The sequence below is a fragment of the Puma concolor genome, chromosome F2 (genome assembly GCF_028749965.1).
Source record: "Puma concolor isolate L17-30 chromosome F2, mPumCon1.1.hap2, whole genome shotgun sequence".
Lineage (NCBI taxonomy): Eukaryota > Metazoa > Chordata > Mammalia > Carnivora > Felidae > Puma > Puma concolor.
This window is the reverse complement of record NC_141684.1, coordinates 34076886-34095536: the sequence shown is the minus strand read 5'-3', so window position 1 is coordinate 34095536 and position 18651 is coordinate 34076886. Positions and strand designations below refer to the sequence as shown.

At 33.2% G+C, this 18651-nt stretch overlaps 1 protein-coding gene across 49 annotated transcripts in view; it reads left to right on the top strand.

Moving 5' to 3' along the window:
• RIMS2 (regulating synaptic membrane exocytosis 2) overlaps positions 1-18651 on the top strand; it is a 614335-nt gene that overhangs the window by 411723 nt on the left and 183961 nt on the right. For 25 of the 49 annotated variants that reach the window (XM_086695440.1, XM_086695425.1, XM_086695417.1 and 22 more), the window contains one exon: positions 407-439. The exons of the other annotated variants lie outside the window; for them this stretch is intronic. In XM_086695440.1, the coding sequence (XP_086551566.1) occupies positions 407-439 (33 nt within the window). The remainder of the gene's footprint in view (positions 1-406; positions 440-18651) is intronic. 49 annotated transcript variants of the gene reach the window in all.

The following is an 18651-nucleotide window of genomic DNA, read 5'->3' as shown; positions in this document are numbered from 1 at the left end:
TCAAAACTGGAGTGCCAGAAAAAAGGTAATCATGAATATACAAAGAAAGATGCATGTTGTACTGATATTTTAAATACTTTCAAATTTTTGCATACGAAGCACTATTTGTTTATACACAGATGAACATACTCCCCAAACATCTATAAATTCTGGGATAAAGGACCTCTAAAAGCATGGATGATAGAATATAATAATTTTCAACCTCGTTTTTTAAATGGTCCCTTTATTTAGTAACTGGATGTGCTTTCCCAAAAAATACATATATATTTATATATATATTTAAATCACCATTTAACTTTTCTTTAATAGATGATACATACATTCTGTATCTTTGGAAATTTCTGTTGTTTTTAACCCCTGTGCTTTGGTTCCCTTTTTTGTTTTGTTTTTATTTTGTTTTTCCTAGACAATGGAGTCAAGGAGATAGAACCTTATGAAGGTCTGTACATAAAGGAGGGTTTGTTTTATGCTGACAGCCTTTTTGGGGGGCTACGGAAGCAAAAATAAACCCAACTGCAATTGATGTCCCTCCATTGTAAAGACTTTTATTTACAGTAAAATGGTTTTGTTTTATGATTTTTGGTAAAGCACTCAATTTTTGATTCACTTGGAAATTATGCCAGGGAGTTAAATTTCTTTGCGTCATTGAAGTAAGAGTGCAAAGAGTTGAACTTTTCTTAAGTGAAATGTTCTGTTGCACATCTTTTCTTAAGATAAAATGTTCTGTTTTTAAATTTTTTTCATCTGCCTTTCAACCAGAATTTTGTTTAATGCAAGACCTTAAGCAAAGATATCAATTGCAGTCTGTGTTTATGTTACTGAAGATGTACACCTAGTCTAGTTCCTCTTATCATCAGATATTTCATTTTGTATTTATGATGATCTTTTAATTATTAAATTTGTCTTTCTAGAAAAGAAAGTTGTTGAATTAGACAGTGGTTGTGGTTTGTATTCCCTACATCACCTTTCATGTTGTACCAAGACTGCTTACAGTATACCAAAGTTAAATATGTGCAGTTTTATTATCAATAGTACATTATGACTCAAGAGAAAATATTGAGTCATGATCTATGGAGTGTCATACATTCACTAAGATAATAAAAATTCCTCTGCCAATGATAGAATTCTAAAATTAACTTTGTAAATTTAAGGAATTGTTCACTTTTATTTACGAATTTCCAGCACGTAGAATAATGCCTGGCACATTGTAGGTCCTCGATAAATATTTGTTGAATGAATGCATGAAATATTGTTTAACAATTGAAAAGTTCCTTCACATAGTGCATTATGTATCACTAAAATAATCTTGCCTTCTATAGATGTTTGTATTAAAATGTATATTGCTATCACCTCTTTGTAACAAAATTTTAAGTGCACTACCTTTGGGCAGGGATATTTTATTGCCTTAGATATATATATATATATATATATATATATATATATATATATATATATATAATAACTTGGAACAAGTTGTGTTCTTGTTAATTGTTGAATGATTTATCGACTTCTATACTGAGGTTCTTCCTATGCTATGTACAATGATTTTAAACAACTCCATGCTGTTGTGACTAGTGCTAATGTGCTGCCTGATAAGGAGATTATAGCAGCACTTCTATAATTCTCAATTATTTGCATTATAATGGGTGTATATAATTTTAAAAGTACTTTCCAGAAGGAAAGTTCTGTAGAACATATGAAATTTTTTGTCTCCCCAGGATTTTTAAAGGTAGAGTTTTGACCTCATTTGTTGGCTTATGAAGTCACAACTTCTTAAAATTCACTTTTAATATCTTTTATAGCCATAGTCTATTGAGATATGAGTAGTTCCATTCTTTGTAATAATCAATCTACCCGAAAGCCAACATAGAGCTGATAATGAAAGTCAGGGTTGAAGAAGTTTTTAACGGGCTTGTCAACATTCTATATACCATCTAGTTTCTGCCTTGTAGAGTCTATTCAAACCATGATTTTCCTTTAATGTCCCTTTAATTGTAATTCTTTTTTCTTTTTTATAAGTAAAAGAAAGGAGAGCCTAAACCACCCTTGTTATTTCCACTATGAGACAAAAGGACTTGTTTTTCAGTTTTTTGTTTGTTTTGTTTTGCTTGAAGGTATGGATGATTTTAACAATGTTTTTGTAAATGTTGATATGAACACTTAAGTAGATACATAATTGTGTAATTTTCTTTAGCTTTAAAGGAGATATAAAATATCTCTTTTAGAAGTTTCGACTTCCCACTGATGTTAACGGTACATGAGCCAAACTAGGCTATCAATAGGCGGTCTAAATCAAATTATGTCTGGATTATCACTTAAAAGTTATCAGAAGATAATTTAATGGCATTATTTCAAAATCAAAGTAATGACACATTTATTTATCTAATCCTGTTCAACAGCTAAAAAATGATCAACTCCTAGTTTAATTCCTTTTGATTTGGGTTATATTTTAGTCTATTAATGAAATTAATTTAAAACTTTATATATGTTGGTTTTCATGATGGTACAGTGTTAGTTACCTTCTCCTTGTTTGAGAACCAGAGTAAACAGGAGCAATGTAAGAAAAGTACAATGTACTAAACAACTGTTAAGGTATTATTATTTTTTTAAATTTTCTCCAGACCTTGATGTACTGGAATTTTGTAAAAGTAAAAAAGAGTTTATATATCATTTTTTGGTTCTGTAACATAAAAGGTGCATAATATTATTTTTCTAAGAATATATCAAGCTTATAGACAAAGTATTTTGACTACTTTACACAGTTATCACATACCACAAATATTTTAGGGGCCACAATTACTCTTTTACAAATCAAAGTCAACATAAAAGAAGACAATATGATAATTTATTAATAAAATACTTATTTACTTACATAACATGTCAGAAACTTATTAAATAATCTCTTAGTCTCCTTATCGTCACTCACTATATCATGAATAATGTGACATTTGTGTCACTGAGAGTAACAAATATATACATCTGGTCTTATTTTTTTCTTTACTTCTGCAAATACAGAAGTTAATGAAGAAACGGGGCATAAGGAAGAGCAGTGGGGAGAAAAGCAGGGTGAAGAGGTCAAGGCAGGTCTGTCTGTGTGTCTAAAATAAATAACTGAATGTTTGGGAAGTATGACTTTTCAATTTCATGTAAGAATTTAGGCTCCAAATTTATAAATGTGCAATAAAGAATAGATTGTTTTTCAGCACTAATTTTTAAATAAACTGTCTAATTTTATTGATGGAGAAATATTACATAAGCTATCTAGATAACTTATCAGAATATTTGATTTATCCATTGGAACATGTTCCTTAATGTTAAAATCAAACTAAAATTGTAGACAATGCATCTGACCAAATTTATACCTATCCTTTACCCCAACTCTGTATTCAATTCATCTGTTTATTAAAAACTGTTTGAGTATCTACTGTGGGTTACACTGAGTAGAACTATATTGCAATCGTAGCCTCCTCTCTATAAAAATTTTGGTTTTGTAGAGGCAAATTGTAAGTAAATATAGAGCAGAATATAAATTCCATTAAAGCTTTTAGAGGCTACCTCTATTTTCTTCATCATTTTTTCCTAAAATAAAAATTTACCATACATTCCTGTTTTCATCCCAGCTCAATATTGCTCTAATGTTTATTGACAATCATAATTTCTTCCCAAAGAGTCCTCCTTCTAAGTGGTGTGGAAAGAGCTTTCATTGTGTTTTTTTAAAGTCCCTATTACATTTATATATCATAATATCTCTTTCTCTATATTAGACACTCAGTATTGACATTTGTGATACGTGTGAATATACTTTCTTAAATTAAATAAACATAAATATTCTAGTACAATCCTATTCTATTGAAATGTGTGGCATTAAAGTCAGAAGTTTGGCTTCGTTGGGCATGTTAAGATTCTGAGGAAAAAAAAGTGATGGTCATGTTATTTGCCACTTTCTTTGTCAGAATGCTCCTGAAAGGATTTAAAACTTAAAATGTTACATAATCAGTAAATATATGTATATACTTCTTTTTTCAAATTATCACTATTTTTCTTTGAAACACTCAATTGAATCCTAATCTTTTCTTAGGTGTCAGTTTAAAATTTTTTTTTACTTTCTTTGAACGATAACTTTAGACCTAATTTTACCCTGTTTAACTCATCACTTTTTATTCATGAACAGTACAGTCTCCTTTATATGCCTTATGTTCTCTCCTTTCTCATTGTGTGAAAGCAATTTCCTTATGTCATCGATGCATTCTGTCAGTATATATAGTATAAGACACAAGACCTCTTAAACTGTAGTTGCTGATTGTCAGTAACTATTTTCAATGTCGAAAGACGAGAAGAATCATCAGAGTGCATCTGATCATGAAAACAAAGGCAAGTGTAGCTACATATTTATAAAAATGTATAACTATCTCTGTTCTGAATAGCTAATATTTTAACGACTAGAATGTCACACATCTTCCATTTTCCTGCAGTGCTATAGGACTAACCTGTTTGGAGCATACCGTAAAAATGAACTTCATTTTAATTTACGTGTGCAATTAATGTTTTCCTATTTGCCCATTCCTATATATCTCATATCAGTCCATATGAACACTGAAATGCTTTCACACTGTTTATGAATTGGCTTCCACAGGAAAGTCATTTTGTTGGATGTCATTAGTTTGGGGGCTTCAGTGGTAGTTAATATCATTTTTATTTATTTTTCACTTCCTTAAGATAAAGCCTATTTGTTGGACCCGTTTGTTACCTATGCTTTATTCTCAAAACTAACTTAGTGAATTATGTCAATTATTAAATTAGCGTAAAACCACAACTACAATCTTCTAATTTAGTATAAAATTACTCCTTATTCCTCATTTTATTTTTGTTCCTACTACTTTTATCATAGGATGGGAAGGATATACTTTACTTTTGTGTTCATTAATGTGAGGTGTCATGTTTAATGCATGGATTTGTTTCCCTAGTGTGTGATTTCATCTTTTGTGGTGTGCTTAGTTTTTATTTGGGTTGTTAGTGACCTTAATTACTAACCGCTATTGTCTGTTTTCAATGTTAAAAAGACAATGAGGGAGAAACACCAAGCTCATCTAATAATGGGAAAAAAGGCAAGTCTAATATGAACTTAATAGTGCCTTTCTCTATATAGACACTCAGTATTGACATTTGTGGTGTGTGTGAATATGGTTTCTTAAATTAAATAAACATAAATATCCTAGTACGATCCTATTCTATTGAAATGTGTGGCATGAAAGCCAGAGGTTTGGCTTTGTTGGTCTTGTTAAGATTCTGAGGAAAAAAGTGATGGTCATGTTTTCATGCAAAAAACACAAAGATATTTTTTAATCCAGAAATTGTTTTAAAACTGAACGATTTAAGAAATATTTTAAAGCAAAATTTTAAAGTAGAAAATGACATGAACTTAATTGTGAGCTCAACAATATTAAATGAACATATATAATATTTGTAGTTGTTCACAGTTTTATACACATGCATTAATATATTGCCTGGGTGAGTAAAAAAGATGATCAATTTCAGTACTTAGATTTAGTTTTCTTGTAATTATTGGTGACTTAATTTTTTAACCCAGCAAAACTAACTTCTGTCAGGAAAAGGACTGTATATGTGTTGTAGTAATTGCTAATCAAATATGACTACACGTATTGACTGAGAATGTCGGCATTTTAAGACGGTTATAAAAAAAATCATTGTGCTAAAATTTCTCTATATCATTACAATTTGCCCTTGTTATGGGCCAAATTAAGAAATGAATAGTTTTTGTGTCAGTAATTTTTAGTTACAATGTCTTTTAGTCTTGAATTCTTTCTGTCCTGTCTTCGTCTGTTATAAATACTGTCTACAGTGTTGGGTGTGATATTTAATTAGCGTTAAGATAATTTAATAATGTTTCTTACTGTGGAGTGTCATTTATTTGCACCCCTCTCAGCATATAATTCTTAAAATGTGCTAAGATAGGTAAAAAAAAAAAAAGAGAGAAAATAACATAGCAAAATAAATAAAATGAAATCAAGTATTATAAAATATTAACATTCTCAATAAACAATAAAAATTTAAATAAGCCCTCAATGTGCATTTACATATTTGTCATTTTTATCTATTTCTTAACCTCTATGATCTTTGCTTAGCACCTACAAAAGAATATGTTCATATGAACTGAAATTTATGTCACTGATCCCAAAGAGTAAATACATCTTCTTAAATGTCAGGGTGCAACAAGTTTTAAGAACATTTAATGCCATTTTGTATTTAAGCACATTTAAATAAAGGTATCAAAAGAATGAGGACTTCACAGGAGGTAACCAATGTAAATACATGAACTGAGGAAGTACTTTCAGCAGGTTTTTTGGCTTCCTGACCTCTAGTTGACCCTGAATGCCGCTATATCTTTTACTTCTAAACTGTTCTCCATTCTTGTTATTCCTTTGATATTGCATGTAAAAGTTCTACTGACAATAAGAATGGGGACCTCACTCACTCCCACTCATGATTAATGTATTTTTATCATTTATATAAAAATCATCTTGGGGCGCCTGGGTGGCGTAGTCGGTTAAGCGTCCGACTTCAGCCAGGTCACGATCTCGCGGTCTGTGAGTTCGAGCCCCGCGTTGGGCTCTGGGCTGGTGGTTCGGAGCCTGGAGCCTGTTTCCGATTCTGTGTCTCCCTCTCTCTCTGCCCCTCCCCCGTTCATGCTCTGTCTCTCTCTGTCCCAAAAATAAATAAAAACGTTGAAAAAAAAAAATTTAAAAATCATCTTTACTACAAAACGTCACTATGTTATGTAGATCAATCCTGCATATGATATAGTTGGACCTAGAAAGAAGTTCACGTATAAAATTTGAAAGATGAGAACTCTATATATTTTGCATATACTAACTCATGTTTTTATTTAGTGTAATATTTTAATGACCTACTTATAATAAAGTTCTGGGTATCTAATTTTTCCCTTTGCTCTTTGCTTTTGGGAGAGACAAATGTACTGTTTTAAATCTCATAGTAAAGTCCATGAGTAAGATTAAGGTGGGAGGTTGTTTTTAAATTGGTTAAAAGCATATTTATGGATTAGAGGAAATTCCAGAGGTTAAAAAGATGTTCCTATGTTCCTTCTACTTACATATTGAGTTAAAAAAAAAAGGGGGGGGGCGCCTGGGTAGCTCAGTCGGTTAAGCGTCTGACTCTTGGTTTCACCTCAGGTCATAACCTCACAGTTCATGGGTTCAAGCCCCATATCGGGCTCCATGCTGACAGTGCGGAGCCTGCTTGGGATTGTGTCTGTCCCTTTCCCTCTACCCTCCCTCCCCCCCAACCAAAAGTAAATAAATAAACTTAAAAAAAAGAAAAAAGAAAAGTAAAAAAAAAAAAAAAAAAGGTAACCATGAATTCCAGCTGTAACCATGTGTTAGAAATGGCCAAGCATTGAATTGAATGATGGATTTATCACCATCCTCTCTTCTGGTTTAAAATGCAAAGAGAGGAAATAATAAAGATAGCTTTATTCTACATCTTGCTATGAAGTGCCCACATTTGATTTTGGAATAAACCTAGTGTATGCTCCCCTTCAGTTAGTAAGATATGTGATCAGTCAGCCAAAATGTCTCCATTAACCCTGTATTAACATTAGATTCTTTAGTACTTGGAATCCGTTTCCGAGTTCTCAAATGACACTCTACCTAAGCCAATCCCTTTTGATACATTGGCTCTTCATACCCCTAACGAGCTAAAATGCGACTAGACTATCCTTATCCCATAGTATAGCGCTATAAATTAAGACTCAAAGAACAGCATAATTGGTGAGTTTCTAACTAATTATAATTTATTTATTTATTAATTCATTATTTCTGCAAATAATTTTGGGGTACTGTGATGATCCAGTCTCTGTTCTGGGTGCTGGAGATATACTAGTGTGCATGTCAAACAAGCTCCCTACCTTCATAATCCTTACATTTATTGGAGGAAGCAAATGATAAATAAAAGAATATATACTATTGTTTCACATACTGACAAGTACAAACAGGAAAATTCAGTGAGGATAATGGATTAGATAGTATTCAAGAAAGTAGGGTAAATAGTTCTTGATAATGCATTCTGAGAAGTATTCCCATCTAAGTAATATTTGAGCAGAAACCTCAATAAAGTGACAGAATTACCCCCTTGAGGGCCAGGGAAGGAAGAGTGTTCTTGGCAGAGGCAACAGCAAGAAGGAGGATTCTGATATGGGAGCCAGCTTGACTTACTCGAGAGAAAGTGAAGAGGTCAGTTGGGTACCACAGAGTGAGCAAGCTGAATAGTAGTAGGTGTGGTCAGAAGGGACTGGGGCAGGTGACTCATATTATCTATCAGTCAGTGTTAGGATTTTTTTTTTTACTCAGTGAAATGGGAAGATTTTCATTCAAGTGACACAACACCATTTCTTTTTGAAATAACATCAATTTAATTGCCATGTTGAGCCTAACCTGAAAGAATGGAGATTAGAAACAGGGAGGCTTTTGCAATAACCTGGCAAAGAGGTGATGGTGGCTTAGATGGCTAGTGACAGGAGGAGTTGGACTCTGGGTAGATATTAAAGATAGAGCATTAACGGATAAAGGGGAAAACTTGAGAAGAATCATTCGGTGGGCTCAAGTGCTGAGTTTTGGATATAAGTCAGAGATCCTCTTAGACATCTAAGATAAGATGCCAAATAGGTGGCTTAAAACATGGTCTGGACTTCAGGTTAGAGATTTGGACTGTTTGGGAGTTAATCTCATAATAAGAGAGATTTAGGAACACAAGGCTGAGATCACCGAGAGAACAAGCATAGAAGAGGTTTAGGGACTATGACCTGAACTGCTCTCATATTTAGAAGTTGACAAGATGAGGTAGCAGGGTACTGAGAAATAGGAGGGAAACCATGGAGTGTAGTGTCTCTGAGTACAAGTGAAGAAAGTACTTGAAGTGGGAGAGAACTGTTGAGCATGAAACCATAGATTTAGCAGGCAGGAAGTCATGCTAACCTTCATTACTAACAGCTTTGTTGGAGACATAGGCAGTAGAAGGCTGAGTAGAATGGATTTAAAAGAGGAGAGAAAGAGAGATGGTGAATATAATGCCTTTGAAAGAGTTTGGCTGTAAAGAGAAGAAAATCAATAAAAATCTCTTACAGAGGGAAGAGATCATAGAAACAGAATACATGCAGGATATGTGGGAAGCTGTGTGCGTGCGTGTGTGTGTGTGTGTGTGTGTGTGTGTGTGTGTGTGTGTGTGTGTTTTCTAAATCAAGATCTGCCAGTTTGCTTTGTAGAGTCATGTGGCCCCAGCCATCTGCCTATAGTTTACCAGGGTAATTATCAGTATTCTGTGGCTTTACTCCTAGATTTAGAATGAAGACTTTTAGATTTAGAAGGAACCTTATAAATCTTTTCCTAAAACTGCTTTCCTTTGTTAATAAAGGAGCAGAATTCTAGAGGATAATCAGCTTTGTTCAACCCACATGGTAACACATCTCTAGTCTTGACTCCCAATGTAAGCATTTCTATACTGTGCCTCTTCAGATAAGTGACAATCTCCTTGCATGGGTTTCAACCATTTGTTTTCTTTTAACTATTAGCTAATGGTTTAGTTCATTTCAACCAATATGTGCTATTTTCAGTATATGGCACTAGTTGGTTATTGAGAATGCAGTAACGGATTCCTGTTTTGGGGAGGTCCCAAGTTAAAACAATAATAATATGTAATAAGAATAACAAAACGGGGCTGGTAAAATTATTTTATAGCGTGTCACTTACATAGTGTCTTAAAGATTGTGATATATAGGTATAAAGAAGAGGTAAGTTTTGAGGGGTTCTGGGTAGGTTTTCAGCCTAAGATATTTCTTCCACTGCTTGTCATAGTTTATATTCTGCTCATCTCTGATGGCTTAATTATTTTATTTTTTTTTATTTTTTTTATTTATTTTTTTTTTTAATTTTTTTTTTTCAACGTTTATTTATTTTTGGGACAGAGAGAGACAGAGCATGAACGGGTGAGGGGCAGAGAGAGAGGGAGACACAGAATCGGAAACAGGCTCCAGGCTCTGAGCCATCAGCCCAGAGCCCGACGCGGGGCTCGAACTCACGGACCGCGAGATCGTGACCTGGCTGAAGTCGGACGCTTAACCGACTGCGCCACTCAGGCGCCCCAAATTATTTTAATAATAAAAAGCTTTTCGGCTTTCCAGAACACTGAAATGTAAATGTTCCTGAGGAGACTGACCTGAGCTATTCTCACATACAGATCTTCATAGGCAGAAAGTTAGAGCCTATGAGTGGGGAAAGGCAGGTATAGGGAAAGGGGTACTGTAACATGTGGGAGAGTACTAGGTACCTTAGAAGAGTCATAATGATGAATTCTGCCTTGAACTACCCCTACTCTACTCGTCTACTCTAAATAACGTTGCTTGCTTTGTAGCCATGCTATATATTTACTTTCTCTGAAAAAAATTATGTCTTTATTTTATTTTGAGAGAGAGACAGAGTGCAAATGGGGGGAGGGCAGAGAGAGAGGAAGACACGAATGTGAAGCAGGCTCTAGGCTCTGAGCTGTCAGTACAGAGCCTGACATGGGGCTCGAACTCACGGACTGTGAGATCGTACTTGAACTGAAGTTGGACGCTTAACTGACTGAGCCACCCAGGCACCCCTATAAATTTACTTTCTTAAATAATTTGGTATATTTAAATTGCTCAGAACAATACTGGTCACATAATAAGTACCCTGTAAGTGGTAGCTATTATTACTAATGTTTCTTAGTGATGTCTTGCTCTGATTTTGCATTTTAGCACACAGTCTGAAAACTTTCAATTTAAAGAAAAAGCACCTGATTATAAAAGTAAAACTGAATACTTATTCAATAGATACTGTTTAGTAGTTTTTAGGAAATTATTAATCCTGATACTGTTTTTGATCACATAGCTTGCATAAGACACAATACCACAGGGAATAAGTAAGGCTAGATTACAGCATTAGTTATTGCATAACATGCTAATACATTTGTACATGTTTTAATCCATGTGTAAAAATCAATATGCAAATACTTAGAATACTTTGCTCTAAGTCAGAGAACTATTGAAATCACTAGTACTTTTCAGGTTTTGTAGTGTTTAGAGGACTCCATTGGAAGACAATACTTGGCTCTTAAGCTCATTCTACTGGTAGGCCTATGACCTCTGGTAAGGCTTTTAATTTCTCTGCACCTCAGTTTCCTCTTCTGTAAAATAAAGCATTCTGTAAGAATTTTCTAAAGAAACGAAGTGTTTTTGGAGATGTAACTAATACGATCTAAAGTCTCAAATGGTTTTGCTTCCAATTTATTGTCTACGTTTTTACTGTTATTTGTTAATTTCGTTTGGTTTGGAAACTTAACAGATATAACCTCTAACTGACTATTTAGTGAGTCACTCACTATCAGGTTTATAGACTAAGCCCTACCATGCTACCTATCAAAAAGTCATGTCCCTAAACATATAAAAGGAAAAATATTTTGTCCTTTGAGCCTCAATGGATAGTCATCTACTTTATTTCAGATATAGATAACCTTGCGATGAGAAAGAAAGGAAGGAAAGGAGGAAGAAGAGAGGGAAAAAAAAAGTTTACAAAGGAACCAAAATTAATAAAGTATTTTTGACAGTTTCTGTAAAGGATACTTGCTTCTACAAGTATTTAGGGGCACCTGGGTGGCTCAGTGGGTTAAGCGTCTGACTCTTGATTTCAGCTCAGGTCGTGATCTCACAGTTTGTGAATTCAAGCCCCACATCGGGCTCTGTGCTGACAGTGCAGAGCCTGCTTGGGATTCTCATTCTCTCTCTCTCTCTCTCTCTCTCTCTCTCTTTCCCTCCCCTCTCCTGCTCTTTCTCTCTTTCTCTCTCAAAATAAACAATAAAAAAATAAAAATACAAGCATTCTAGAAATTGGAGAGCATTTAGAGTATGGGGTGTGTTTTGCTGCCTCTCTGTATTCTTATGAATGATTCTTGGGCAAGGAGAGTACTGTACCCATGTCTTAATTTCCAAATTTGAATTATATCTAGATAGGAATGGGTTTTATATTTCCTAAATATAACATTCGTTGCCAACTTAGGCCAACGACCATTTGACCAAAATTTATATGGAGAAATTCAGGGATATAAAACAGCAAGACATGTATCATATATTTTTGAGCATTCAATCACATCTGTACTATGGAATAGTAAGTCAGTGATGATGAACAGGATGGCTCGAAAGAAAAGAGACAGGACCAATGACCGTTTTAAAAGCGTATTTCAGTAGTCTGCTGTGATGGTCTCAACTGTATCAGAGACCATAGTAAAGATGAATAAATGCATTTAAAAATTTCCCTCCTCATTCAGTTCCACAAGCCTAAGTGAATCAGTTGTAGAAGTTAAAAGTACTTCCAGATAAATATTTTAAAATTTCTTTTCCTAGGCTTTCCTTCTTGGAGGCCATTTCCCCTTATTTTACTTTTCTTTCCCTTTTTTAAAAATTGTTTTTAATGTTTACTTTTCTTTGAGAGAAAGAGAGCACAAGCAGGGGAGGGGCAGAGAGGGAAGGGGGACACAGAATCTGAAGCAGGCTCCAGGATCCAAGCTGTCAGCACAGAGCCCAACATGGGGCCACAACTCATGAACCTCAAGATCATGACCTGAGCCGAAGTGACTCAACCGACTGAGCCACCCAGGTGCCCTGTACTTTTCTTTCCCTTTTGCTCATTTTATTCTCTACTCCCAAAGACTCAATTGACTAATAACATTTAGTGAAAAACTCCCTTCTACCTCGTACCTTTCTGCATACTTCAGCCATTGTTCAAGCCATACCACCACTGACTTTCTAAACATAATCCTAAAGCCATCTTCTGTTTGTTGTTGAAAACAATATAATCTTAGGAACATGATATTGGACTAGAGAACGAGCACATATTTTGGACCTTGGCTCAGGACCTGCCTTTACTATGTACCAACTATGTGACTCTAGGCCCTTAACCTGAGTTAGTTCATCTGAGAAAAGGAAATCTTAGCATATTTCTTTTATTCCCACTGTGTTACTTTGAGAATCAGATGAGGTAATGGATGTGGGATGGTTCATACAGTAGATAACTACTCAGCTCTTTGTTTTCTTACCTATAGAAACCAACCGCGTGATAGAAGCTCCTTTTTGTCTTTTATAGCATTAAATACAATGCTGTATGTGGGAGCACATTGAAACATATAGGATTATATAAATGCAGTCTTATTAATGTAAGAATCTGTGCTCTTTAAACCGTAGTATTTGTAGGATTGGCTGCCTAGTGTGATGAAAACTAGCTGGAATACAGTTATTTTGAAGACGTGTGGGTTTCTTAAATGTCACTTAAAAACACACTTCATAGTTAAGTCTTCATGAGTAAAATCATTCTTTACATTATCTAACATTGGTTAAAGATGTCTTTAAGCTTTCCCATCTACAAATTAAATTCACAACTGAATATCTACTCAATTCAGTTTTAAAATACTCAGAGTACTAGTAAAAAAAAAAAATATATATATATATACATATATATACATATACATATACATATATATGTACATATACATATACATATATATGTATATATCCCTCCAGAACAAACTTTTTTGTCTGTACTTGAATGGATTCTTTCAAAGTAATACTTGCCAATTAAATTACATTATACATCTTTAATTTTTTTACTTTTTACCTTTGGGTACTGGGTATACAGTATCATGGACTTGCCCTTTGTACTTAAATTTCAATTTTAAGTTCATTATTATTTAACACTAAGGAGATTATTTTATTTTTTAAATTACCACAATAGTCCTTTAACAGAAAAGACTGTCTTTAAGATGTTGCATCAGTGATATTTTTGCTATTTTTATTTAATATATCTAAAACAATTTTCAAACAATTTGAAGATTTTCCTGATACAAAACTAGTTTGCTTTTAATTACTGTAAATATTTCATTTTAATGATGTGACCTATAGTTCAAAAAGGGCTTAAATATGGCTACCTTTTAGCACTGGCTTTTGGGTAATGAATGAATTAATGAGTCAGTAGTCACTTCTGTTCTTTTTGTGACTTTAATTATGTTTTAAAATAGACATTTGAGTTTCAACAAGCATTTAATAATAGTCACATTTAGAACTTTCGGAAAATCTTCTAAAATCTCGGTGTCCTACTTTCATCTCTGGTTTAGGTACTCTTCCATAAAATCTGCCTCATCAATCTAGAATAATAAGAAGCAAGAGCAACCCTGTATTTTCAGAGATGAAAATAACCTTTCAAATTTTCAAGACCAGCTTTCTCACTTCAAATATAACATCTAAGAGACCAAAGAGACTATGAAACTTGCCTAAGGTTATACACATAGTTAATGGTAGAAATGTTCCTAGAAACCACCATGGGTCTCAGTCTGGTAACATATCTATTACATTTTTTTGTCAACTGTTGATAGCCTTGAGAGCCTAAGTCATCTTTCATTGTTACACTGGCTGACATTTATAAATTGATGGTTATGGAACTTCTTTTGTTATTGACGTGTAATAAATTTTCAACAAATACTGGCTAATTTCACTCTGCCAACACAAGACAAATGACTTTAAACAATTTCTCTTCATCTAAAATGTTTGTCAACTCAAAGAAAGTGTTTAAAATTAAACATGTCATGTGTTAAGCTGTTGTTTTTTTTTTTTTTTATTCCACCCTTCAGAATATGCTTCCTGCCAATTTACAGATAGGCTGTACCATTTTCAAAACAAGCCATTTCAACCTCTACATACATACTCAACCTTACTTCAAAAGTAGCATGTCTTCTATTTTGTAACATTACAAACTATCAAGTGGTGAAAGGTGTAACAATTCTAAAATGACAAATGTTTAGGGTTTTAGCAATAGTGATTTTAGAAACAAGTCTGTAATGCTTGTTAAATCTTTCATATTATGTAGGTGGGTAACCAAATGCAAGAAATACTTTGTTACTAATGAACTTGTTATTTTCTGCAAAATGAGGGAATTGGTCTCTTGATTTTTGATATTACACATTAATTTGGATTAAGGGGCAGATGATTCCTTTATTCTTATCGCTTAACTAGAGCGTTGGAATTTATTAGAAAATTTGTATGTTCTTTAAATGTTTTAAAATTTTTCTTTCCACTAGCAGTGGATTGAAATATAGCATCTCTATCTAGCTTGTTTACCATTTCAGAGTCCTATATTGCATCTTTAGCAGATTATTTACCAATTGGAAAATCAGGGTATCGATGATACACCTCAGTGTTACTTTAATACTCCCAAATCAAGGAGTTTGTTCCTTCACAGTAGCTGGTTCATGTGGGACCAGAATAAAGTGACTTAGTATTAATAACATTTATTTCAGGTTTAGGAACTGAAAAACCCTTATAATTGATGCAGTTGATTCTAGCAGATATGCTAGAGATGGCATATTTTCCCATCTTGACAGTAGTTTCATCTTCCTAGCTATGTTTTGCTTAGGTTAGTATTTTAAGAAGTTAGTATTCCATTATTTATGGCCAAAGGAGGATAAGGCACCAGAGGATTTTGTATGGCATGGTGAAACCTCATGGGATTACAAATATACGTCAATAGTAACCAGCTACTTATAAGGTAGCTTTAAAAATGTGAATAAAAAACAGGCAAGTGTATACATGAGTGCTTATGAATGCTACTGAGATTAAGATTCAATGGTGGTCAGTGAGTCTTTTGGTACATGACTTACACGGCCCTACATGAACTGCACTCCCCCACTTCCCATTTTATTACCTTTTTAACCTCATCTTCTAGTATTTTCCCCTTCATTCACTCTGTGCCAGCCACAGAGATGTCCATGCTTTTCTAGAACATGTCAGACAGGCCCTTACCTCGGGACTTTTGCATGTGCTGTTCTACCGATTGTAATGCCTTCTCCCCAAATAACTATATGGTTTACTCCCTTACTTCCTTCCTTAAGTTCTTTACTCAAAACTTGCCTTCATGACTACCTTATTCAAGCTTCCATCACACCCTGGCCATTTTTTTTTTCTTACCCACTTCATGTTTGTCTTTTGAGCACTTACACATTTCTAAATCATAAACCATTTTACTCGTTTATCTTGTTTAATCTATTTCTCCTACTAGAATATAAACTTTATGAGAGCATGGATTTTTGCCTTTTTTTGTTTATGGTTATATTCCCAGTGCCTAGACGTGCCTGGATTATAATAGGTGCTGAATATATATTTGTTGAATGAAAAATATTACATAATACTACAAATAATTCTGAATAATCTTAGATAAGCCAGGTAACTCATATTCAATGACACCAAACTGTTAGTAGTTTCCATTGAAATAATATCCTCATTGCACATAAATTTTTCTGTGGTTTAATGAAAGTACTGAATAAGGTAGCAAAATAACTAGTAATTTTATCTTATCATATATTAAAATGTATTTGTAGATTTTCTCTTGATATCTTTTGAGGTCTCTGCATTTTAATTCCATATAAACATTTTATTTCACCATAATAACACAATGGTTAGCAAAACATTTATTTCTAAAAGAAATTAACGTTATTTAATATCAACCAAGGAAAAAAAAACTTTGTTTGCCAAACCATTTTAATTATAGTTTTTTTTTTATATTTTGGCCCCCATCCATTTTATTGAAAATATGTTTTGGAATTTACTGGAATAAGTTTTGGTGCTCTGGATTTTGAAATCAAAAAAAAAAAAATTCAAATGTCACATTCCTGTATCTAAAACATCGACTACATATTACTAAGAGTTTATGGAAAAGCATAGGGGGAAAAGTCTAAAAAATAATTTTATTCCTGAAGTATTTCAGGCTCTTTTTGCACACATTCTCTATACTTCCGACAAGGTCTGATTATTGTTTTTTGATTTATACTAGAAGTCACATGGGAAGACCAGAAAAAGGTGAATGGTACAATAAGTGATGACAAATCATTGCCGAAAAAGAAGCACCAATCTGAGTCAGGTTTGTCAGGGTTGGGAAAACCACTGAAAGCATGAACTATAAGCATTGCATTTCATGCTTTTTAAATATGTGTGTGCTTCTTGTAGCCTCCTTTTTCTCATTTTGGTGTGAACTTCATAGGGTGTAGAACCTATTTAATTAGGATGGTGAACACTTTATTTCAAGATTTGTTTAGAAAATGAATTCTACATAGTTTGGAAAAAACAGATTTTTTGTCATCAAGATTATTTCTGTAGGAGAAGAACTGACTAATTTAAACACAAATGGCCATTTATATATTTGGCTGTTTTGACCCAAATTGAAGTACCTTAATGGAAAGGTATCACAATATATAATTAAATATAATATATTTATTTATTAAATGTATTAAATTTAATATATAATTAAATATGATATATACTTAGATACAAATATACTTCATTAAAGTACCTTAATAATGGAGAGGTATTATTTGCATCCTTAAAAAGTACTGTGCAAAGCTCCAATGATACTGTCAAGACATTAAACCAGATATTGGCAATGACTTACTTACAACTTTTGCAGCTAAAAATATTGCTACAATAAGGAATGGTAGCGTATCGTGTGAATTCAGTAGTCTCTTCAGTCCATTATTTCTATGAATGAATTGAAATAAAGCGGTTTTATTTTCCTCTCTTTCTTTCCTTATTTGGAGAAGTATTATTAACTAAGTAGAAAACAAAAACTTGAACCACGAGTGAAGGGCAGAGGTAATCAATAAACTGAATAATCAGTCCTAGTTTTAATCAGTAATTGGATGAGAGTACACATTGAAAATTTCATTCAAAATTTTAGGATGTAAATGGCGTTTTTGATAGTGATATTATCATTAAAATGACTGTGTCTATAGTAACAGTGTTAATGTATTTTTAAATGGTGACTTAGTTCATCTTAGGTCTCAAAAATTTAGGCTTTAAACTATGTCAGTGTATGAATTAAACTAACTTATTAGTGAGTATTCACTGCTATTCTGTTGTATGCCAGGCATTGTGTTTGGCACTGAGTTATTGGCATAAACAACATGGATACAGCAATTGCCCCATAGAGTTTATATTCTGGCAAAAATACATAAATGAAAAGTAATAATACTAATGATTAAGTTACCACCGTTGTGATAGTGCTGTTAAGGAGAATAGGTTGCTTTGAGAAAAAGCAGTATGTTACCTAAGTCCGGAAAGAAAGCCAAAATGCCACAGTGCAAGTGGCTTAGTCTGTGAATTATCTTTTAGTAAAACACATACTGAAAATTTAGTAAAATAAACTGGAATTTACTTTAGGAATCTAAATATATTTATAAGTTGTAAGAAAAATATCTTTCTTTTTTTCAAATTTTCAATTAAGAATCGCAGTTTATTTGGGTAGTAATTATCTTAATATATTTAATGGGATTCAAAGGTAAACAGTGTAAAATTAATGATTACTGTAAAACTCTTCCCTTGCTATATTGTGTGATATGAGTTATCCTTGGTCATAACCTATTATTTATTTGTCTCCTTTGCCATCATTCTGATTACATAAATAGATTTGTGGCCCTATATATCTATGCAAATAAATTATGTTGAATATTAAATTCATGAAGCAATGCAATGTTTAGCTAAAAAAATTTTTTTTAAATCTCACAAAA